The sequence below is a fragment of the Salvelinus fontinalis genome, chromosome 8 (assembly GCF_029448725.1).
Source record: "Salvelinus fontinalis isolate EN_2023a chromosome 8, ASM2944872v1, whole genome shotgun sequence".
In the NCBI taxonomy this organism is placed as follows: domain Eukaryota; kingdom Metazoa; phylum Chordata; class Actinopteri; order Salmoniformes; family Salmonidae; genus Salvelinus; species Salvelinus fontinalis.
Window position 1 is genome coordinate 27,935,618 of NC_074672.1, and position 24,297 is coordinate 27,959,914.

The following is a 24,297-nucleotide window of genomic DNA, read 5'->3' on the forward strand; positions in this document are numbered from 1 at the left end:
CTCTGTGTATGAATTGTGTGTATATTTTTTTCTCATACTTGCAAACCAGATTTCTCACTAATGACTGGTTTATTAATTGATAAAGTGTGTCTCTTTCTATCTGTAAAGGTGAGTGACGTGGCAGGCGAGTCCCAGGGCAGCCTGAGCGTGGCGCAGGACGAGCTGGTCACCTTCAGCGAGGAGCTGGCCACACTCTACAACCACGTGTGCATGTGCAACAACCAGACTCCCAACCGCGTCATGCTCGACTTCTACAAGCAGGGCAAGGGCGGGCGCACCAGCCCTGAGGGTCGCGGACGCCGCTCCCCCATACTGCTCACTAAGGGCCTGTTTCCCGTCCCCGACGCTGCCGACAGCGCCCTGTCCCCTGTCTCCTCTCCCCCCTCGCCCCGGGAGCCAATGAACGTGTACAACCTGGTGGCCATCATCCGGGACCAGATCAAGCACCTCCAGCTGGCGGTGGACCGCACCACAGAGCTGTCCCGTCAGAGGATGGCCTCTCTGGAGCTAGGCACAGTGGCTGATAAGGACAAGGAGGCCTGCATGGGGGAGATCCTCAAACTCAAGTCCCTCCTCAGCACCAAGAGGGAGCAGATCGCCACCCTGAGGACCGTGCTCAAAGCCAACAAACAGGTCAGATACTGAATCTCTCTGTTTGTATCTCACTCCCCTCCCCTAATAATCAAAGTCAGGAGACTGAGGCAGGGAGGTGGCTGTCTGAAGCATGTTCAGCTGTCACAGCAAATGCACTGCAGCTAAAAGTCATAACAAAACCCCATGTAGAGACAGCTGGTGGCTGTGGGTTTATGTTCATGTGATAGAGTTAGGAAAAGATGAATGCTCTCTAAAGCAGACACATCCTGCCAGCCCAGAGCCCCAGTCTGTGTGTGTCCAGTTGCTGGTATTTGGTATTTTATTAGGATCCCCATTATTTGTTGCAAAAGCAGCAGCTACTCTTCCTGGGGTCCACATGAAACATAATACAGAATGACATAATACAGAACATCATTAGACAAGAACAGCTCACGGACAGAACGACATACATTTTTAAAAAGGCACACGTAGCCTACATATCAGTACATACACACAAACTATCTAGGTCAAATAGGGGAGAGGCGTTGTGCGGTGAGGTGTTGCTTTATCTGGTTTTTGAAACCAGGTTTGCTGTTTATTTCAGCAATTTGAGATGGAAGGAAGTTCCATGCAGTAAGGGCTCTATATATTACTGTACTTTTCTTGAATTTGTTCTGGATTTGGGAACTATGAAAAGACCCCTAGTGGCATGTCTGGTGGGATAAGTGTGTGTGTCAGAGCTGTGTGTAAGTTGACTATGCAAATAATTTGGGATTTTCAACACATTGATGTTTCTTCTGAAAAGAAGAAGTCTGGAGTTGGTGTCAGCTCTTTGAAGACGGTGTGTTCCTCAGCTCCTGAACCTGTGGAAAGACTCTCAGATGAAAGCCTGTCTTAAAAAGACAGACTTGTAGTCTTTAAATCCAGCCAGCTCCCCAATGAACTGCTGTGCAAGTAAACCTTCAGAGGTCACAGCACTAAAACGAACTATAATGACATAAATCTGCAGGAACAAGACTCAAAATGACCTATTGCAGTTGGTCTGACCCGTTGTTGTGTTGTGTCCCCCCTGCAGACGGCTGAGGTGGCGCTGGCCAACCTGAAGAGTAAGTATGAGAACGAGAAGGCCATGGTGACGGAGACCATGATGAAGCTGAGGAATGAACTCAAGGCCCTGAAGGAGGACGCCGCCACCTTCTCCTCACTCAGGGCCATGTTTGCCACACGGTAAGAGGAATACGCTATCACACTTCCTGTTTAAAACACATTAGGAACACACTATCACACTCCTAGTTTAAAACTTACGTTAAAAACAAGTTATCTCGCTCCTTGGCCACACAGTAAGAGAGTAGTCAACGATGCTTACGTAGAAGAACAGATATTTACATATGCTCTCTCTATATACAACGGTAACAGATTCATCTGTGCACATGAGATCAGGCTTGAGACTTTATGTATTCTTTATGTTTGCCACACTACAAGACTCAAAATGGCCAGAAACAATGAACATTCTTCTGAAACTCGTCAGTCTATTCTTGTTCTGAGAAATGAAGGCTGTTCCATGCAAGAAATTGCCAAGAAACTGAACATCTCGCACAACGCTGTGTACTGCAGCACAAACTGGCTCTAGCATTTTGAGCCTGTAATTGAACCAACAAATGCTGATGCTCCAGATACTCAACTAGTCTAAAGAAGGCCAGTTTAATTGCTTCTTTAATCAGAACAACAGTTTTTAGCTGTGCTAACATAATTGCAAAACGTTTTTCTAATAATCAAATAGCCTTTTAAAAGGTTAAACTTGTATTAGCTAACACAACGTGCCATTGGAACACAGGAGTGATGGTTGCTGATAATGGGGCTCTGTACGCCTATGTAGATATTCCATTAAGAATGTGTCATTTCCAACTACAATAGCCATTTACAACATTAAAAATGTCTACACTGTATTTCTGATAAATTTGAGGTTATTTCAATGGGCAAAAAAATGTGCTTTTCTTTCAAAAACAAGGAAAACTCTTTGACTCCAAACTTTTGAACGGTAGTGTACATATCATGTATTTAGCATGTTCATGTTTTAAAAAGCTTTTGCCATGAGATTAAATGGAAAGATTGATTGTCCAAAACACCTGTCCATCTGGCCACTTTTAATAAGTTAACCTACCAGTAACACCACAGAGACACCATCCTAACACCACAGAGACACCATCCTAACACCACAGAGACACCATCCTAACACTACACTCACAACAAGGTCAATCTCTGTTTAACAGCACACGCCCTATTTACCATATGGTAACGACGTGTCCATAACATACTTTTAATATCACACAGGTTTAATAGGAGTGTTGTTTTTCTCTGTGAATCTGGGCCAGTGGAGGATGGCCATAAGATGGACACATCTCTAATCTGTATGATAATAATGCTATGACGGAGAAGCAGTGTTTTTGACCAAGTGTATCAGATGATGGGGCTACGTTAAAACCCCTTGTTGGCTAAGTATGCTGATTCCCATAAGAAGCAGGCCAAAGGGTTACCCTTATAATCCCTACCTCAGTCTAGACTGGATTACTACCTCAGATACACTGTACTGCACTACAGTCTCAACGTAGACTCAACGTATTCTTACCGTACAGTAGTCTTCCTCCTGAAGGAGTGTGTGTGTGTGTGTGTGTGTGTGTGTGTGTGTGTGTGTGTGTGTGTGTGTGTGTGTGTGTGTGTGTGTGTGTGTGTGTGTGTGTGTGTGTGTGTGTGTGTGTGTGGTGGGGGTTCTATGTTTTGGGTGGATGGGTGTGACAATGACTATGAGTATCGTTACACATGTGTACAGTATATTCATGTACTGCACATTATTGTGGTACTTTTTTTGCTCTGATCTCCCCTCTTCTCCTGCAAACCTCCCTGGACCAGATGGCGACTCTGAGGCAGTCTCTCTCTGTCTTTAAGACTCCCCAGCTTACAGCAAAGCTCATGTCACGCTGTGCTGAAAGTAGAGGAGAGAGGAGAGGAGGGCTGCGCCATCCACAGAGAGTGTGTAGTCAGCACCCCTCATCTTTAAAGTAGGGTAATGCTATATCTTCACTACCAGTCCATTAGCTGGTGTTAGGGAGAAACTCTATATAGCTGCAGTAGCTAATCGATTAGCATGGTGGAGAAAACTGTCTTCCTCTGTAAATATTTGTTTCTGTTGTCATAACGATTTGGTGCAATGCAGGGCCAGATGGTCTGATGATACAGGTGTTAAACCACCCCTCTGAAGACATGAGAGGAATTCAGCTCTCACTGAGCACCTCAGAGGCAGCCATTTAGAAAATAACTGACATTGTGCTTAGAATAGCTAGAAGCAGAGATACTGTATGTAATGACGAGATGGTCTTGTCTCCATCCTAACAATGTGAGTCGTTGTCCCAAAGGCAGGAAGGCAGGCGGTCTACTTATCGGTCTGCTTATCATTGTATTTTGACGTGGACCCTCTCGCTTCGCCTCTACCTCTCTGCTGGCACTGAACAATCAGGGGTTTGGAACCTAGTGGCCGTTAAGAGGTAGTGGCTATTAGTAGCAGAACGAGGGTGTTAGATACTGTATGATACAGAGGAAAAGAGCAGCACCAGAGAGGGGCATGTTAAATGTTTATTTCCCTGGTCTCCATCCTTGTCCTCCTATGCTGTTGTAAGAGACTGAAGATGCTGATAACACAACATAACTAAACCAAACATAACATAGCTCAGCTCTGCTCTGGGGGCCTCATGAAATTGGCCCTTAGCCTTGCCCTCAGTCTTAACCTTGTATGGTGATTGTTTTTGTTATTCCCTATATAGTGCACTATAGGGAATAGGGAGCCATTTCGGACGCGGCCTCAGTATGTTCGGTTCTGTGTTCAGCCTGGGTATTGGTGGGGCTGTGTTCAGCCTGGGTATTGGTGGTGGTGGTGTTCAGGGCTGTGTTCAGCCTGGGTATTGGTGGTGGTGGTGTTCAGGGCTGTGTTCAGCCTGGGTATTGGTGGTGGTGGTGTTCAGGGCTGTGTTCAGCCTGGGTATTGGTGGGGCTGTGTTTAGGGCTGTGTTCAGCCTGGGTATTGGTGGTGGTGGTGTTCGGAGCTGTGTTCAGCCTGGGTATTGGTGGTGGTGGTGTTCAGGGCTGTGTTCAGCCTGGGTATTGGTGGTGGTGGTGTTCAGGGCTGTGTTCAGCCTGGGTATTGGTGGTGGTGGTGTTCAGGGCTGTGTTCAGCCTGGGTATTGGTGGTGGTGTTCAGGGCTGTGTTCAGCCTGGGTATTGGTGGTGGTGGTGTTCAGGGCTGTGTTCAGCCTGGGTATTGGTGGTGGTGGTGTTCAGGGCTGTGTTCAGCCTGGGTATTGGTGGTGGTGGTGTTCAGAGCTGTGTTCAGCCTGGGTATTGGTGGTGGTGGTGTTCGGGGCTGTGTTCAGCCTGGGTATTGGTGGTGGTGGTGTTCAGGGCTGTGTTCAGCCTGGGTATTGGTGGGGCTGTGTTTAGGGCTGTGTTCAGCCTGGGTATTGGTGGTGGTGGTGTTCAGAGCTGTGTTCAGCCTGGGTATTGGTGGTGGTGGTGGTGTTCAGAGCTGTGTTCAGCCTGGGTATTGGTGGTGGTGGTGTTCAGAGCTGTGTTCAGCCTGGGTATTGGTGGTGGTTGTGTTCAGGGCTGTGTTCAGCCTGGGTATTGGTGGTGGTTGTGTTCAGGGCTGTGTTCAGCCTGGGTATTGGTGGTGGTGGTGTTCAGGGCTGTGTTCAGCCTGGGTATTGGTGGTGGTGGTGTTCAGAGCTGTGTTCAGCCTGGATATTGGTGGTGGTGGTGTTCAGAGCTGTGTTCAGCCTGGGTATTGGTGGTGGTGGTGTTCGGGGCTGTGTTCAGCCTGGGTATTGGTGGTGGTGGTGTTCAGGGCTGTGTTCAGCCTGGGTATTGGTGGTGGTGGTGTTCAGGGCTGTGTTCAGCCTGGGTATTGGTGGGGCTGTGTTTAGGGCTGTGTTCAGCCTGGGTATTGGTGGTGGTGGTGTTCAGGGCTGTGTTCAGCCTGGGTATTGGTGGTGGTGGTGTTCAGGGCTGTGTTCAGCCTGGGTATTGGTGGTGGTGGTGTTCAGGGCTGTGTTCAGCCTGGGTATTGGTGGTGGTGTTCAGGGCTGTGTTCAGCCTGGGTATTGGTGGTGGTGGTGTTCAGGGCTGTGTTCAGCCTGGGTATTGGTGGTGGTGGTGTTCAGGGCTGTGTTCAGCCTGGGTATTGGTGGTGGTGGTGTTCAGAGCTGTGTTCAGCCTGGATATTGGTGGTGGTGGTGTTCGGGGCTGTGTTCAGCCTGGGTATTGGTGGTGGTGGTGTTCAGGGCTGTGTTCAGCCTGGGTATTGGTGGGGCTGTGTTTAGGGCTGTGTTCAGCCTGGGTATTGGTGGTGGTGGTGTTCAGAGCTGTGTTCAGCCTGGGTATTGGTGGTGGTGGTGGTGTTCAGAGCTGTGTTCAGCCTGGGTATTGGTGGTGGTGGTGTTCAGAGCTGTGTTCAGCCTGGGTATTGGTGGTGGTTGTGTTCAGGGCTGTGTTCAGCCTGGGTATTGGTGGTGGTTGTGTTCAGGGCTGTGTTCAGCCTGGGTATTGGTGGTGGTGGTGTTCAGGGCTGTGTTCAGCCTGGGTATTGGTGGTGGTGGTGTTCAGAGCTGTGTTCAGCCTGGATATTGGTGGTGGTGGTGTTCAGAGCTGTGTTCAGCCTGGGTATTGGTGGTGGTGGTGTTCGGGGCTGTGTTCAGCCTGGGTATTGGTGGTGGTGGTGTTCAGGGCTGTGTTCAGCCTGGGTATTGGTGGTGGTGGTGGTGGTGTTCAGAGCTGTGTTCAGCCTGGGTATTGGTGGTGGTGGTGGTGTTCAGAGCTGTGTTCAGCCTGGGTATTGGTGGTGGTGTTCAGGGCTGTGTTCAGCCTGGGTATTGGTGGTGGTGGTGTTCGGAGCTGTGTTCCGCCTGGGTATTGGTGGTGGTAGTGTTCAGGGCTGTGTTCAGCCTGGGTATTGGTGGTGGTGGTGTTCGGGGCTGTGTTCAGCCTGGGTATTGGTGGTGGTGGTGTTCGGGGCTGTGTTCAGCCTGGGTATTGGTGGTGGTGGTGTTTGGGGCTGTGTTCAGCCTGGATATTAGTGGTGGTGGTGTTCAGGGCTGTGTTCAGCCTGGATATTGGTGGTGGTGCTCAGTCACTATACTGTCTGGGGCCTGCTAATTTAGCCCTATAGAATGATGGTGGGGCAGGAGGAGAAGGGGTGGAGGCCTCTTTGAGAAACTTTAAGAGGCAGATGGCCACGACTGACCCACGTTTCCCACACTCCCCCCTTTTCTTCCCTCCATCTCCTCATCCGTCCTCCATCTTCACAGCAACACATCCTAGAGGGAGAGAGGGATGGAGGGGTCTTTCATTTTAGCTTCTCTACAGGGACTTAATTTGAGTCTTTCTCATGAAAATTGCATTTTTGACATACTCTGTCGAGTTAAAGGTAGATTTTTGGATTTCTGAGACTTTCAGTGGACTACCTCAGTTTGGAGTGTGTGGCCTCAGAGTGAAGGAGTTAGAGTGAACAGAGTGAGGGGGTTAGAGTGAACAGAGTGAGGGGGTTAGAGTGAACAGAGTGAGGGGGTTAGAGTGAACAGAGTGAGGGGGTTAGAGTGAACAGAGTGAGGGAGTGAGACTGAATAAATGTGCAAGTCTTTGTGAGACCCTTTTGTATAATGCAAGCTCCCAATGTGTGTGTGTTTGTGCGAGTGTGTGCGAGCTGTGGTATCAGTTTACAGTAAGACCCTGGCTCTTACATTCCTAAGACATGTCTGGACATGCCTGCTCTCAGCAGCCCTCAGCGCTATACACACAAGGCAAGACTAATGATCAGACCAGCACCTGCAGTTAAATCATACAAGCACACACTCTCATTCTATACTTAACAAAAATATAAACGGTACATGTAAAGTGTAGAAAAAAGGAGGAAGGGAAGCGGTGCTAAGATACTGTACACAATAGTAGGTTTTGGTAGACAGAAGGTGCTAAGGTACACAATAGTAGGTTTTGGTAGACAGAAGGTACTAAGGTACACAATAGTAGGTTTTGGTAGACAGAAGGTACTAAGGTACACAATAGTAGGTTTTGGTAGACAGAAGGTACTAAGGTTCACAATAGTAGATTTTGGTAGACAGAAGGTGCTAAGGTACACAATAGTAGGTTTTGGTAGACAGAAGGTACTAAGGTACACAATAGTAGGTTTTGGTAGACAGAGGGTATTAAGGTACACAATAGTAGGTTTTGGTAGACAGAAGGTACGGTACAAAATAGTAGGTTTTGGTAGACAGAAGGTGCTAAGGTACACAATAGTAGGTTTTGGTAGACAGAAGGTACGGTACACAATAGTAGGTTTTGGTAGACAGAGGTGCTCTTTGGTAAAAGGGACAAATTGATCATCAAAAAAAAGGAGGACCAAGGCACTCTTTATATAATGAAATAAAATGACTTTATTTGTATGGCATGTTCTGCTACATGGCCTTCATAAGGGGGTACTCCCTGACGAAGGCCATGCAGCCGAAACGTGTTGCCGAAACGCGTCAGCATTTTTAATCTTTGTTTCCACTGAACATGTCATACGAAAGGCATTTTAATTAGCTACATGTAAAGTGTTGGTCCCATGTGTCATGATCTGAAATGAAAGATCCCCAACATTTTCCTTACATACAAAAAGCACATTTCTCTGAAATGTTGTGCACAAATTTGTTTACATCCCTGTTAGTGAGACGTTCTTCTTTGCCAAGATAATCCATCCACCTGACAGGTGTGTCATATCAAGAAGTTGATTAAACAGCATGATCATTACACAGCTGCACCTTGTACTGGGGACAATAAAAGGCCACTCTAAAATGTGCAGTTTTACAATGGCACAGATGTATCAATGCTGACTGCAGGAATGTCCACCAGAGCTGTTGCCGGAGGATTTAATGTTAATTTCTCTACAATAAGCCGCCTCCAATGTCATTTTTGAGAATTTGGCAGTACGTCCAACCGGACTCACAACCGCAGACCACGTGTAACTACGCCAGCCCAGGTCCTCCACATCCAGCTTCTTCACCTGCAGGATCGTCTGAGACCAGCCACCCGGACAGCTGATGAAACTCTGATGAAACTTTTTTTCATCATATTTTTTCATCACATTCCCAGTGGGTCAGAAGTTCACATACACTCAATGAAGTCTCTGTGTTTCTGTCTGTAATAAAGCCCTTTTGTGGGGGAAAACTAATTCTGATTGGCTGGGCCTGGGCCTGGGCCTGGCTCCCCATTTGTGGGACCTAGCTCCCAAGTGGGTGGGCCTATGCCCACCCATGGCTGCGCCCCTGCCCCCCAAAAATCCATAGATTAGGCCCTAATTAATTTATTTCAATTGACTGATTTCCTTATATGATCTGTAACTCAGTAAAATATTTTAAATTGTTGCATGTTGCGTTTATATTTTTTGTTCAGTATATCTTTGTCTTCCTCTGATTTCCATCTTGTTCTTAATTTCATTGTTGGTTATGTTATTCCTTCTCTCTATCCCCCCTTTTCTATTCCCACATAGCCAGAGAACAGCTGAGGGGAGTGTGTTGGTCTGAGTACATAGTCCATGTGACAAACAAATGAGCTGTAGTGCTGTGTGCCTGCACCGCATTTGTCAGTATGTTTAGAGCGTGTGCGTCTGTCTGTGTAGTCCATACCGTCCCCATGAACGCCTCGTCATATTTCATTCAGCGCGTGTGTGTGGGTGTGGATATGAGTGAATTCCATGCACATGTGTATACTCTGTGCACATATGTGTGTGTGCAGTGAGCCTGTGTGTGTGTTTTCGTTACCCCTGGCTTCTATAGATCATCTGAGACGTGGAGTCTCTGTTCCTCACTACTCTGAATGTGGAGACTGTTGTTCTACAAAGGGCCAGCCGCCCCCCAGACACCCAGGGCCATTGTGGCCCGCCACCCCTCTCTATCAGGCCAAGAAGGGCCCCATTGTAACTCCTCATCCCCAGAATGGAACCCTGTATTTTTTCCCGGGAAAACCCACGCCCTCTTACACCCTCTCCCCAGCATGGCTAGTCCATCTTAAAGGGCACTGCGTCTCCTGGGAGCCCCCCTCACCCCCATTCACCATCTCACACTGGGTCAAATTAAACTGCACTGATCCCTATTGTCTGGGTGTGTATCCCACTGGGAATCAGACTGCAAGCCCACAAGGGGGGGGGGGGGGGGGGGGGGGGGGCTGTGTTTGTGTATATGGGGGAAGAGAGGAGTGCCCATGTGCAATAACACAACACCTCAACGGGCCAATAGTGAGAGACTCAATAACAAAATGAGGTCTTATGTGAACAATAAGAAGAGGCTTTCAGGCATTGACTGGGGCAATGGTAAAAACTACAACAGACCTCAGCAACATGGTTGTCGTGTTGTCGTTTTATAGATTGTTATTGACACTTGGAATTGTAGAGGAAAACATACCAATCTGGCAGATCGAACAGGCAGGGTTTTTTGTCGCATGGTTTACATTCAGAGTAACCTGGAATTCCTTGGATAGAATTCAGTGCCAGGGAGTGTTCTAATTGCAGGATGTGTGGAGACCTGCGGGCAGGATTGAGGGAGTGCTTTGAGATGCCATTTCTTTGGTGCCAATGTGAGTCAGGCTAAAGGACAGCTGGGGTGGAAGGCAGGACGCAGATATCTCTGCAGAGGTGTGGCTAACATCATTACTGGGGAATGTCAATGTCATCACAGATAGCTGTGTCAGCAGCATTGAAATGGGACTGAGAGAGAGAGAAAAGGGAGAGAAAAAAGTGACAGCAGGTAGCGAGAATAGAGGAGTTTGATAGAAGGCTAGAGAAAGGCAGGGGGAGGGAGAGAAGAGGAAATAAGAGAAAGGATGAAGGAAGGATGATAAATGAAGGAGGGGATGACAGAGAGATGATGGAGAGATGTAATATGAGGATGCAGGGAAAGGAGAGAGAGTGTAAAAGAGAAAATGGCATAATGAGTAATAATGAGAGAGGAGGGGTTGAGCAGATTAGAGACAGTGATATGAGCCCCTGCCTCTACATTCTGGGCAGCATGACCTAGTTTTTCACACCTGCCTGGCTCTAACACACTCACATCCACACACACCAGATCACAACGGTATAGAAAGGGTAGAATTAGCATCACAGCACGAGATAGAAAGAGCGAAGGAGAGAAAGGCAAAAGAAGAGTAGTTCATATCTTGGGCTATTTCCCACTAATGTGAGAGATTGCATGTTATATTACATTGACGCTAGAGAAAAGGTGAAGACAGATTAATATAAAAGAAGCATCAGAGATAGCGAGAGGACAGTAAATCTAGGTCTGTGAGCTCAGAAGTACATTTGAAGTCGGAAGTTTACATACACCTTAGCCAAATACATTTAAACTCAGTTTTTCACAATTCCTGACATTTAATCCTAGTAAAAATTCCCTGTCTTAGGTCAGTTAGGATCACCACTTTATTTTAAGAATGTGAATTGACAGAATAATAGTAGAGAGAATGATTTATTTCAGCTTTTATTTTTTTCATCACATTCCCAGTGGGTCAGAAGTTCACATACACTCAATTAGTATTTGGCAGCATTGCCTTTAAATTGTTTAACTTGGGTTAAACGTTTCGGTTAGCCTTCCACAAGCTTCCCACAAAAAGTTGGGTGAATTTTGGCCCATTCCTCCTGTCCGAGCTGCTATAAGTGAGTCAGGTTTGTAGGCCTCCTTGCTTGCACATGCTTTTTCAGTTCTGCCCACAAATTTTCTATGAGATTGTGGTCAGGGCTTTGTGATGGCCACTCCAATACCTTTACTTTGTTGTCCTTAAGCCATTTTGCCACAACTTTGGAAGTATGCTTGGGGTCATTGTCCATTTGGAAGACCCATTTGCTACCAAGCTTTAACTTCCTGACTGATGTCTTGAGATGTTGCTTAAATATATCCACATAATTGTTCTCCCTCATGATGCCATCTATTTTGGCGAAGTGCACCAGTCCCTCCTGCAGCAAAGCACCCCCACAACATGATGCTGCCACCCCTGTGATTTATTTTTGGGATGGTGTATTTCAGCTTGCAAGCCTCCCCCTTTATCCTCCAAACATAATGATGGTCATAATGACCAAACAGTTCTATTTTTGTTTCATCAGACCAGAGGACATTTCTACAATTAGTATGATCTTTGTCCCCATGTGCAGTTGCAAACCGTAGTCTGGCTTTTTTATGGCGGTTTTGGAGCAGTGGCTTCTTCGTTGCTGAGCGGTCTTTCAGGTTATGTCGATATAGGACTCGTTTTACTGTGGCTATAGATACCTTTGTACCGGTTTCCTCCAGCATCTTCACAAGGTCCTTTGCTGTTGTTCTGGGATTGATTTGCACTTTTCGCACCAAAGTACGTTCATCTTTAGGAGACAGAATGCGTCTGCTTCCTGAGCGGTATGACAGCTGCGTGGTCCCATGGTGTTTATACATGTGTACTATTGTTTGTACAGATGAACGTGGTACCTTCAGGCGTTTGGAAATTGCTCCCAAGGATGAACCAGACTTGTGGAGGTCTACAATTGTTTTTCTGAGGTCTTGGCTGATTTTCCCATGATGTCAAGCAAAGAGGCACTGAGTTTGATGGTAGGCCTTGAAATACATCCACAGGTACACCTCCAAATGACTCAAATGATGTAAATCAGAAGCTTCTAAAGCCATGACATCATTTTCTGGAATTTTCCAAGCTGTTTAAAGGCACAGTTAACTTAGTATATGTAAACTTCTGACCCATTGGAATTGTGATACAGTGAATTATAAGTGAAATAATCTGTCTGTAAACAATTTTTGGAAAAATGACTTGTGTCATGCACAAAGTAGATGTCCTAACCGACTTACCAAAGCTATAGTTTGTTAACAAGAAATTCATGGAGTGGTTGAAAAACATGTTTTAATGACTCCAACCTAAGTGTATGTAAACTTCCGACTTCAACTGTATCTCTTCCAGTCTTGCACCTCTCCATCCCTTGCACCTCTCTCGTTTTCTCCCTCTCCCTTCTTCTTCTCTCTCTCCCTTAGCCCACTCCTTAGGTGATGCAGGAGGGACATTTCCTCCTTTGTGCGTGATCTATTATAAACTCACTCCGTGCTCAGACTCCTCATATTGTCATGCAGACAGACAAACTGAGGCACACGGTAGAGCTGCATTCAGAATGAATGTTAATCACAACCATAGAGTTTTTAGTCCTCATCAGCATATACCACATGAAAACCGGGAACATATTCAAATGGGCTGTATGTTAGGCTAATAAACTCTGCATATATTACCATACTGTGTTTGGATATTAGCAGCACAAAGTGAGTCATGTGTAGCTGGGCCTTGAGATGAACAGTGTACCGTGAACAGTGTACCGTTTGGTGAAGGGGGGGGGGGGGGGGGGGGGGCTGTGAATAGTAAATACATCTCTACATTCTCTATTGTCTCAGTGAGGTCTTGTGGGGGTGAAAGGAGTTCTTGTTGTTCTTACAGGATGACGACAGTTTAGTTGCTTGGGGAGATGGAGAGATAGTCTGGTGAAATGACAGTGTGGTAGACTTCAAGGTTCTGGTAGACACCTTAAGGGCTCTATCTGGTGGTGAAGACAGGCACTGGAGACGTAGGTCAAAGGTCAAGGCGAATATAGGTCAATACGTGTTTCTTGCATTGGTATTCAGAGGGCTCAAAGGGCAGTGAAATCTTTCAGAAATGGCCACAAACAATATGAATAGTCTGAATTGACTATATGACTATATCACTACCAGTGAACCATACAGACAAAGTCCCTGCAACACTGTACCTTTGGCTGTTTACAGTGCAGGTTGCTACTGCCACCTACTGGATGGCCAATGAAAATATCACAATTGTCATCTCTGGTGTTCAAGTTCAAAGACTGGAATATCACTTACTTTGGAGACCAATGCCTGATTCTAATGTGATCTCGCTCTCTCTCTATCCCTCTCCTTCTCTCCCCCTATCACTCTCTATCTCTCCTCCCATCCCTCTCTCTCTCTCTCTCTCTCTCTCCATATCCCTCTGTCTCCCATCTCGCTCTCTCTCTCTCTCTCCCTATCCCTCTCTCTCCCCCGTTTCCCTCTCCCCCCCATTTCCTCCTTTCTCTCGCTCTCCCTATCTCTCTCTCCCTATCTCTCTCTCTCTCTCCCCTGTGTCCTCCTCTCTCTCTCTCTTGCAGTGCATGCTGGGAGTTTTTCGGAGTTTGAGTGTTTGTTGTGGATGGTTAATGCAATATTTGTTTTAGCGGTATCCACAGTTTTTTCAAAGTTAGGGTGGAAGAGGACAGAGTAAGTTTCCTGGGGTTTGGAAGGTGTGGTGTGCGCGATGGCTTCTCAGCCTAGCGCGGAGGAGACGCTGTCGATACGGCATGGATTCAGGTGTGTTCCTGAGAATGGAGTTAAGGTGGAGGAGGTTCTGCTCACGGTCGGTGAACAGGTAGGAGCTGAATTTATACATTCTGCTTCTAGAATGAACAAAGCTGTGGTTGTGTTCATGAAAAGAGCAAATTTGGTTGGTAGGCTAATTGCTAGTGGAATATTTGTAAGGGGTGTGTTGGTTCCAATTTCACCTCTCTACCCCTTCGACAAGAGTGGTAGTTGCAAATTTGCCTCCGTTTATTACGGATGATCAAATCAGGAAAGAGCTGAGTGGTTTTGGTAAGTTTGCTAGTGGTTTTCGTGTCGGCAGGTTTTCAGACAGATGCCGTTCAGCACGTTGTTTCGTTCCGGAGGCAAGTGTTTATGTTTCTGAATAACAATGAGCAACAGCTAAATGTGCATTTTAAAGTGAAGCATGGGAGGGGCTCTATGTAGGGTTTGCCAGCACAGATAGTCTATGGTGTTTTGAGTGTAGGGATTTGGGGCATAAGAGCTTTGCGTGCCCACATAAAGGCCATAGACAAGGTGAGGGTACAAGCGCCAGTGGGGGAAATCGAAGTCAACGTGCAGGGGTTAATGAGATGCAGACAGCAGAGGCTGGGCCTAGTCATGCCAGGGATGGTGGTGTAGATGAGGCTAGGCGTAGTCATGCAAGAGATGGTGGTGTAGATGAGGCTGGCCCTCGTCAGGCTTGAGATGGTGGGGTAGCTGAGGCTGGGTCTAGCCATGCTATGGATGGTGGGATAGCTGAGGCTGGGTCTAGTCAGGCTAGAGATGGTGGGGTAGCTGAGGCTGGGTCTAGTCAGGCTAGAGATGGTGGGGTAGCTGAGGCTGGGTCTAGTCAGATGGTGGGGTAGCTGAGGCTGGGTCTAGTCAGGCTAGAGATGGTGGGGTAGCGGAGGCTGGGCCTAGTCATGCTATGGAGGGTGGTGTAGATGAGGCTGGGTCTAGTCAGGTTATGCTAATGGATGAGGAGAGTATAGTGGGGAAGTGTAAGAGACTAGGGGAGGGGAGGAGGAGGGTGTCAAGCGGAAAAGGAAAAAGGGTGTGGTCAAAGGCACCATGGAAACTTTGCCTGGTGCTGCAGGGTATGCCCTGACCAGAGAGGAAGGGCAGCTGGTCAGGATGGGAGATAGAGATGAGGAAAGTGAGTGTGAGGAAGAGCATGAGGAGTTATTTTTTTCAGACTCCTCTTCAATGGGCCCAGAGCTGACAGCCAGTCAAGCAGAAGGGGTCAAAGTACACATTGAGAGAACTGACAAGGTTCCTGAATGAGACCAAGGGGAAAAAAGTTAATCTTGAGGCTTTTTTTTCTGATCCGAGAAAGTTTGTAAGATCAGTACAACATGCTATGAGAAATGAGGGGCATGGTGTCCTCTCACCCAGGAAGCGGTTTAGGTTGAGGAAGTGGGTCACAACAGTGCGTAAGGATCTACCTTCAGACACTGTTTAGATGTATAGTTTCTTTCTAACACTGGGGCTTTTTGAGCTTTGCTATTGGTCTCTTTCTTTGCTGGCTTTTCTCCCACTTCTTATGGAGACTCTTCGGGTAGGCTCGCTCAATATAAATGTGGGAAAGAGGAATGTGTTGGGTGAGTATGTAAAACAAAAAAAAGTACAGGTGTTGTTTTTGCAGGAGACACATAGTGATGTGTTGAATGAAGTCGATTGGGGGCTCTGGTGGAAAGGGGCAAGTGTGTTGAGCCATGGGACAAATTTTAGTGCAGTCTTTTTTGCACCGAGTCTGTCTGTAAAATTTTGCTCCTCAAAGGAGGTGTGTAGGGGTAGGCTGCTTGTTGTAAAAGCAGAAATTAACAACATGGGTTTTGTCTTTATAAATGTGTATGCGCCTAACACAGGGAGAGCGAGGGGGGTTCTATTTGGGTTCCTTAGACAGGAACTCTCACAGGTAGCGCCTGAGGAGACGCTGGTGGTTGGCGGGGACTGGAACTGTACAATGAATTTTACGAAAGACAGAAATGGGGAAGAGCCTCATTCAGTGTCAGTGGGAGTGTTAACCTCTCTTGGGAACGTGAGACATTAGCGTCCCACCTCTTCAACAGCCAGTGAAACTGCTGGGCGCCAAATTCAAACACAGAAATACTCATTATAAAAATTCAGAAAACAAAACATATTTTACAAAGGTTTAAAGATTAACTTCTTGTGAATCCAACCACGGTGTCAGATTTAAAAAATGCTTTACGAAAGCATACCTTACGATTATTTGAGAACATAGCCCAGCAGACAAATCATTACAAACAGTAAACAGCCAAGTAGAAGAGTTACACAAGTCAGAAATAGAGATAAAATGAATCCCTTACCTTTGATGATCTTCATATGGTTGCACTCAGCAGACATTCATTTACTCAATAAATGTTCCTTTTGTTCGATAAAGTCTCTTTATATCCAAAAACCTCAGTTTTGTTCGTGCGTTTTCTTCAGTAATCCACAGGCTCAAACGCAGTCAAAACAGGCAGACAAAAAATCCAAATTGTATCCGTAAAGTTCATATAAACATGTCAAATTATGGTTATATTCAATCCTCAGGTTGTTTTTAGCCTAAATAATCAATCATATTTCAACCGGGACAATAACGTAGTCAATATTAAAGGTAAACAAGAAAGGCACTCTCTCGGTCGAGCGCATGAAAAAGCTCTGTGACACTTTAGGGTCCACTTATTCAGAGTGGACCCTAAAGGGTAGTTTTTTTTCAGGTTAAAGCAAAGGGAGCACTTGTAAGAGCTAGGTTCTCCATGCTCAAGGAGATGGCTGCACCCAGCTCCTTCTTCTTTGGTTTGGAAAGACAGAGCGGTGAAGCCAAGGGTATGCATTGTCTACGGCTGTCTGATGGGCAGGTGACCTCTGTGGTGGGGGAGATGCACGAGCAGACTGTGGAGTTTTATACTGAGTTGTATAGGGCAGAAGTGTGTGATCCTATGTGTGCTCAGGTCTTGTTCGCAGGACTCCCTAAGCTCTCTCTGGCACAGAGGGATGAAATGGACATTCCTCTGTTGTCCCATGAACTGGCAGAGGCCGTAACCCAAATGGACTCCCAGTGGAGTTTTATAAAAAAAATTGGGGAATAATTGGACATGACTTCTTTTGCGTGTTGCGTGAATGCGTCGGGGTAGGAGAGTTGCCGATGAGCTGCCGTCGGGCGGCTCTGACTCTCCTGCCCAAAAAAGGGGACTTGTGTGAACTTAAGAACTGGAGGCCTGTGGCATTACTCTGTGCGGACTACAAGATATTTGCCAAGGTCCTCTCTAACAGATTGAAGTCCCATTTGGACTCGATAGTACATAAGGACCAAACATATTGTGTACCGGGACGCTCCATCGTGGACAACTTGTTCTTAATAAGGGACATGTTGGACTTGTCGAGAGGTTCTAATGTGAACTTTGGACTGGTCTCTTTAGATCAAGAGAAGGCTTTTGATAGAGTGGACCACGAGTATCTGTTTAATGTGATGTTTGGGTTTGGGAATAGTTTTTTGACCTGTGTGAAGCTGTTGTATGCTGGGGCGTCATGTATGGTCAAGGTGGGAGGGGGGCTCAGTAGGCCAGTCTGGGTGAGACGGGGCATTAGACAAGGATGCCTTCTATCTGGGCAGTTATACACACTAGCCATTGAGCCCTTTTTGGGACTGCTACGCAGGAGACTGCAGGGAGTGTGCTGGACAGGCATGGATGTGGTGACAGGCATAGCAGTGTCAGCATATGCAGATTATGTTTCTGTGATGGTCAGGGATGGTCAGGATATGAAGGCACTAGAGACTAGTCTGAAGGTGTACAAGGGAGCTTCTTCAGCTAAGGTGAACTGGGGCAAGAGCAAAGCTCTATTATGTGGGGCATGGGGGGATAGGGCTCCTCCTCTGCTTCCAGGGGGTTTGCAGTGGGGTTGTGAAGGGCTTAAAGTGTTGGGGGTGTACCTGGGCTCGAAGAAGTTGGTCAAGAAGAACCGAGAGGGGCTGTCACAGGCAGTGGTGTCAAGACTGGCCAGGTGGAGGTTTCTCCTGTCCCAAGTGTCATATAGAGGGAGGGTGCTGATAATCAACAACCTGGTGGCATCTTCCCTGTGGCATAAACTGGCTGTCCTCAACCCCCCCCCCCCCCCCCCCCCCCCCCCCGGTCTGCTTGCAGACCTGCAGCGCAAGCTGGTGGACTTTTTCTGGTTGGTCCATCACTGGCTGAGTGCGGCAGTGTTGTACATGACCGTCCACGAAGGAGGACAGGGCCTGGTGGAACTGGAGAGCAGGATGGCTGCTTTCCGGCTAAAGACGGTGCAGAGACTGCTGTACCATACTGATGTTGGCTGGAGGGAACCAGCATGCGCGCTACTGAGGAGAGCTGGCAGATTAGGGTTGGACCGGCAGCTGTTCCTCATGAAGCTGGAGAGGCTGAGTACAGCAGGTCTCTCAGATTTTTACTCTGCAGTGCTGAGGGCCTGGCAGCTGCTAAGGCCCACACGAGAAGGGGGTGTGGAGCCTGGGCTGTGGGTGTGGGAGGAGCCTATCTTCCTCAACCTATCCATCCCTTTGAGATCGGTTCAGTCAGCCACCTTGCAGAGGCAACTGATGGCAGACGGTTTACAAAGGCCGGGTGACCTGAGACTGCTGGGAGAGGAGGGGTGGAAAACCCCGGAAGTCTTGGCACAACAAACAGGAATAACGTCTCTTAGGCTGCTAGAGAGATTCCTGGAGGAGGTCCAGGAGGCACTGTCTGAGCCGGTAAGGGGGGTGTTTGAGCGGCCAAAGGGGGAGGGGCCACCAATGTTTTCGTCACTGCAGGTGACGGCAGAGACTGGAGACTGGCACAGGGTTCTGGAGGACTTGTTAGATTTTAACACTCCGAGCCTGGAGGAGTTTGAAGAGGTTGGAGGTAAAGCCCTCTACAACCTCTGCGTTAAGGTTAGGAACAGTAGGAGCCTAACAGGAGTGAAGGCACATCAGTGGCAGGGGGTATGTGGGGTGGAGAGTATGGGGGGTTTTAGATGGAGGGGGCTCTACAAACTCCCAGTACCAAAAAGGTCAGGGGACCTCCAGTGGAGGGTTCTTCATGCAGCCCAGGCCACTAACAGCTGGTTGGCACGGGTTGAACCGGGAGTCGGGCAGGGGTGTCCTTTCTGTGTAATGAAAGAAACTGTGATTCATGTGTTTTCTGTGTGCACCAGGTTAATGCCATTAATGTCTCTGTTGGAATGTCTCTGTGAGAGGTTGGGGGTGGTTTTATTGTTGGGATGTTTATAATGGGATACAGGTATTTGATTAAGGAGAAAGCCAAATGTGTTTTGTTGAATTGTCTGTTTGCTCAAGCGAAGTTTGCTATTTGGCTAACAAGGAGGAACAGGGTCAAAGGTGGGGGATAACAGACCCTTTACTATTGTTTAATGGGATGGTTTCTGCATGCATTAGGGTTGAGTTTTAGTCCTACAGAATGATAAAAAGTGTGGAGATGTTTCAGGAGATATGGTGTGTGTCTGTACAGCTGGGGAAGATGTATTGGATATACGGTTGTAGAAGTGGTAAGGTTTTTTGGTTGTTGTGATGTTGGTTTGTATCATGTGGTAGATGGAAAGGTGAGTATGGTACATGTATGCAGTACAGGATATATTTTGGTGTTTTATTTTTAAGGGGTGGTGAGTTTTTTAAAATGAAATGAGAAAGTTTCAGTAAAGAAAGATAAAAAGTCAAGTCTCTCTCTCTCTCTCTGTCTCTCTCTCTCTTCCCCTATCCATCTCTCCCTCCATCTGTCTCTCTCCTTATCTCTGTATCTCTCTCTCTCCTTCTCTCCTGTAGCTGTGATGAGTATGTGACTCAGCTGGATGAGATGCAGAGACAGCTGTCTGCGGCGGAGGATGAGAAGAAGACCCTGAACTCCCTGCTCCGTATGGCCATCCAGCAGAAGCTGGCCCTGACCCAGCGCCTGGAGGACCTGGAGTTTGACACCGAGCAGACCCGCCGCGGAGGCAAACCAAAAGCCAAAACCACTAACGGCAGAACCACTAACGGGCAGACCAACGCCGTCAACAACCCCCGCATAAGTCACGGCCTCACCTGTGCCGGGATCGGCCGCCCCAACGAGCCCAACGCCATGCCCAACTGCATCCGTGGAGGCCCTGTGGTCTTCTGCAGCGAGAAGTACAAGATCTACTGCGACTGAAGCGGCTGCGTTGTCAGCACGGGACTGCTGTGTACAGAGGGGAGGAGCCCGAGGCTCTCCCCTGCATTAATGTTAAAGAGCCCCACTATGCTCGCTTAGCTCCCTGCCTGCCCAGCCTGTAGCCTCATAGGGCCTGGTGTGTTTCTAACCTACAGTACATAAGTATGCCCATGGCCACGTATGGCCGCTCACGTCTGCTAGTGTAAACGCTTAGGGGAATGCAGATGTGTATGTACAGTACAGTGTGCACTAGAAGTTTGGGACTGTTTTAGACATAATGTATGGCATGTGGATAGGGTCTCAACCGGCCGCCGGTGGGCTTCTGTGGATACTATGGGGTGCTGTACTTATGATGATGTAAAAGGTGGCAGCATTTGTGCTTAGTGTGTTCTGAACCCCCTGAGTGTGTTGCCTGGTAACTGTAATGCACTTAGGGGGTGGGGACTTGGGAAGAGGGTGTCACTTTAAGGGGTCATGTGACTGAAGTTGACATCCTCTCCTTGTGTTGCTCGTCTGTTGGCGTTGGTGCTCCTTCGATAAAGCCCCCCATTCTCCTCTCTCCTGGCCCCCCAGGACTAAGCCAGCCCAGCAACCCGCTGACCAATCAGGTCGCTCTTTAATGTTTACATAAACAAATGAAACAAAACAATATGCAAACTCCCCCTGCTGTTGCTTAGGGGAGTCCAGTGTGATTTGCTGGGTTTTCTAACTGAATTTCAAAACTCTCAAAGCGGGTTGGCTGATGATTAGTGATGTCGGAGGTGGGTGATAAAGGAGCACCTAAGACCACAGGTGTTTAATTTCAGGATTCATTCAGGCCAATCGCATGGCATTGCAGCTGAGAATGCTACTGAGCTTTTAACTGTTTTTCTATGTAAAAAGGTGTGTGGCACAGCACAAGCTATGTACTACAGGGCTCTACATTTTAACCAGAGCACTTATTTAACGTCTGCTGAAAGAAACGGTGGGCTATTCCATGTGACCCAGTATGTCATATTGGTGTTCTTTCAGAGCCATGTTACTAGAGAACGAAAGCAAGACGAAACGATCTCTACACCTAAATTAAGTGCACTTCAGAATAGGTGCCTCAGGTTCTAACTTATATTAGAAAAGGATATAATAACTGTGAACAGATACAATATAGTTTTGATTGATGGTGATTTTTGTAACATCAGTAAAGATCCTAAAAGAGCACAAAAATCAATGGCACTCAGATCCGGATCATAATTCTGCAAACAAAACCGACAACCCTCGGCAAAGTGCCTGTCGACCCAAACACTTGATATCAACTATATCTATCTATGGATGTAAAGCCCTGTCTTTGTGTCTGTCAGCCTAATGCTCATCTCTCCCTCTATCTTCTTTCCCTCTCTTTTTGGAGGCCCTTTTAAGCTCTCAAATGAACTATGTGTGGTTATGTGGCTGAAAACCCTGTCCTCCTCCTCATGTCTCTAACCTGTGTCTCGTCGCTTGGTTGTCATGACAACCCCTCTCTCTCTCTTTTAGATTGTCAGCAGCTTGCTCGCCCTGAAACGCCACTCTCCCTTTATGTGGGGGAAAAACAGAATATTATCAGGTAACGTCCTCACGCGTATGCGTGTTCTGAACCCTGCGTGTGTGCGCGTGTGTGCGTGTGTGTGTGCGTGCGTGTGTGCGTGATATGTGAGTGATCTCAACTCCGGCACTGTGTAGGTATGTTGTTTTCTGCAAATGGAGGGTAGTTCATTTCTGAGATGCTCTTTGTATGCAAGAGGACAAACCAATATACTGTCTTCAATATCCCCCAAAAAGCTTTAAACCTTGCAAGCTTGTGCCAGACAGATTAAAAAATAAAGAAATAAATGAATGTGGGGCTTGTGTTAGATAAATCCATGTTGTACATAACCACACATTGTTAGCTTTATGATGCTAAAAGCAGAGTTGATGCCAGGAAATCCTTGAAGATTAATCAAATTATGCTTTTTTTACCAGTAACATAAAAAACTATATATTCTTAATGATATGATTGTAATCAGGTTAGAATCTTCTAGGATCCTCCTAGGCCCCCTCTCTCTGGAATAGGGAGGGAGAGCTTTCGTTCCTCCGAACGAGGGACATCCCCAACCCTGCTTGAGTTGAGTATGTGCTGTGCTGCGCTACGAGACCTTTAGACACACAACACAGTATGGAGACTGTGTTCACATCAGACAAACACCTCCACTGAGTGAAAATCACTCTTCGGTTATTGTTCCACTTAAGTGACAGCGATAGATTCACTCTTTGTTTATATCAGTTTGCGCTGAGTGTAGAGACTAGGAGAGGACAGAGGAGTAATACTAGTGTTTAAACGATGCTGGTCATGAATTTGATACTGTGTTTGGAGACATGGGTTCCAGGGTTATTTGAGGGAGATGCTCTAAACCCTTGGTGATTCAAAAAAATGATTCCTGTTTTTATATGAGGTTTTTGTTTAACTACTTTGTCTCTAACTGTGGAATCTTACCAGTGGACATTGATTCAAATTAGTTGACCCTCTATCCCTCTTCCCTTGTTTCAGCTCTTTGGATTCACTGAACAATAGATAGATTTAATAATCCAGGATGTGATTGTGGCTAGAGAGACCCCCCCCCCCCCAGTTCTCTTGGTCTAGTTTGAAATCAATGTCCGTTTATCTGATGTCATCAATAGAATTCCACCAGAATTAAGCTCCTCCTACCTCTGTCTGCAGGCTCTGCCCACATCAACGTTGAGTTCTCTCACACGCTCTTAATTCGATTTTTGATTGGTTGAGAGCCTGCATGCAACAAATAAAAAAAACATGCCCGTTCTCATTAACCTGCATGCCATTTGGGAAAAGCCCTCCTATGACTGACCTGGTTCTGGGGTATGGTCTAAACTCTGGGGGGGGGGGGGGGGGGGGGGTGTCTATGTTTTGGAGGTGTCAAAGGTCATAGTACTTGTGAGGTCATCGGCTTCTTGCACTTGCTTGTCTTTCTCAGGCAGTAGTGCTTTTACATCAGCTCCTCGAAAACATATTGACATGATGTTGATATGACAGAGTCTGCTTCAAGACAACTAACCCAGTTTGCACCTACCTGTAGTTAGTAGCTACTATAACTAACTGGGGCTTCGGCATTCATCTTTTTACTCTTTCTTATTTCGTGTTTTTGATTGGAATGGCATCATTACTGACCAAGTTAATGTCTAAATTGACCAATAAGGCAAATTTTTATGATTTCTATGTTTCTTCATTTTGTAGTAATTTAATTCTGCCTGGATGAGGATCCTCCAACTCAGGATCCTCTAACACTGCCGACGTCACCTTCAGTGTTCCTGAAAACAGCTAGCCCTAGAGGCCAAAATTGTAAAACCCGACCAAACAAAATCTCTCATATGAATATGAAATATTCCTCCAAGTTGCCCTTTAACTCACTATACAGCATGATCTATATGTCCTCTATTGCCTCTGTAACCTATATGACCTCTAACCTCTATGTCCTATGTGTGGGAATGAAAGGGTATTTCACATTTCCTAGTGCTGCTGCCGGAAGACGATGCTCACAAGTACAGTGAACTCTGCCCTCCTAGTAAAATGATGATCAGAGTTTGTGATTGTTTGAGTTATCCTTCCCATGAGAAGCCAGGGGAGTCGGGGGGTTTTCCTCAATGTAAATCAACAAACAGTTATGTCTGGTTTGATCTTTTTATTTTTTTATATATATATTTTCTTTAACCTGTGCACTTTTATTATAGGATTATAACTTTATATTATTAACCTAGGAAAGGTTTAGTGCTATGGTTTGTGAGTTATTTAGTCAAGTATACACATATATGAATAGGAATATATTTCCTCCTATATGTTGTCTCTTTGTATCATCCATAGAGACCATTTACTCTCCTAGAGCCACACCGCAAACCAGAGTCCTACTGTTAAGATTCTGAGAATTTATCCAACTGAATAAGCATCCTTTTATTGTTATGTCTCATCATATTATTATTATTATTATGCTGTTGGTTTGATTTTATGTTTGTTCTGCTGCCATGTTCTAAATCCAGGGTGAGCAAATTCTGGGGTTTTCATGTATTTATTATTCCTAGGAATAGTTCAAAGATAACGCGGAGAAACTTGACGACACTCTGATTCCAAAAATGGTAAGAAGTTCTTG

The 24,297-nt window shown here is 46.5% G+C and overlaps 1 protein-coding gene across 1 annotated transcript in view; it reads left to right on the forward strand.

Annotated features, from left to right (window-relative positions):
* The window catches only part of LOC129861014 (protein bicaudal D homolog 2-like), a 98,303-nt gene extending 75,260 nt beyond the window's left edge, over positions 1 to 23,043 (forward strand). The window contains exons 8-10 of the mRNA XM_055932022.1: positions 109 to 633; positions 1,649 to 1,800; positions 19,789 to 23,043. Coding sequence (XP_055787997.1) covers positions 109 to 633; positions 1,649 to 1,800; positions 19,789 to 20,152 — 1,041 coding nt within the window. The 3' untranslated portion in view covers positions 20,153 to 23,043. The remainder of the gene's footprint in view (positions 1 to 108; positions 634 to 1,648; positions 1,801 to 19,788) is intronic.
* Positions 23,044 to 24,297: the final 1,254 nt, after the last annotated feature.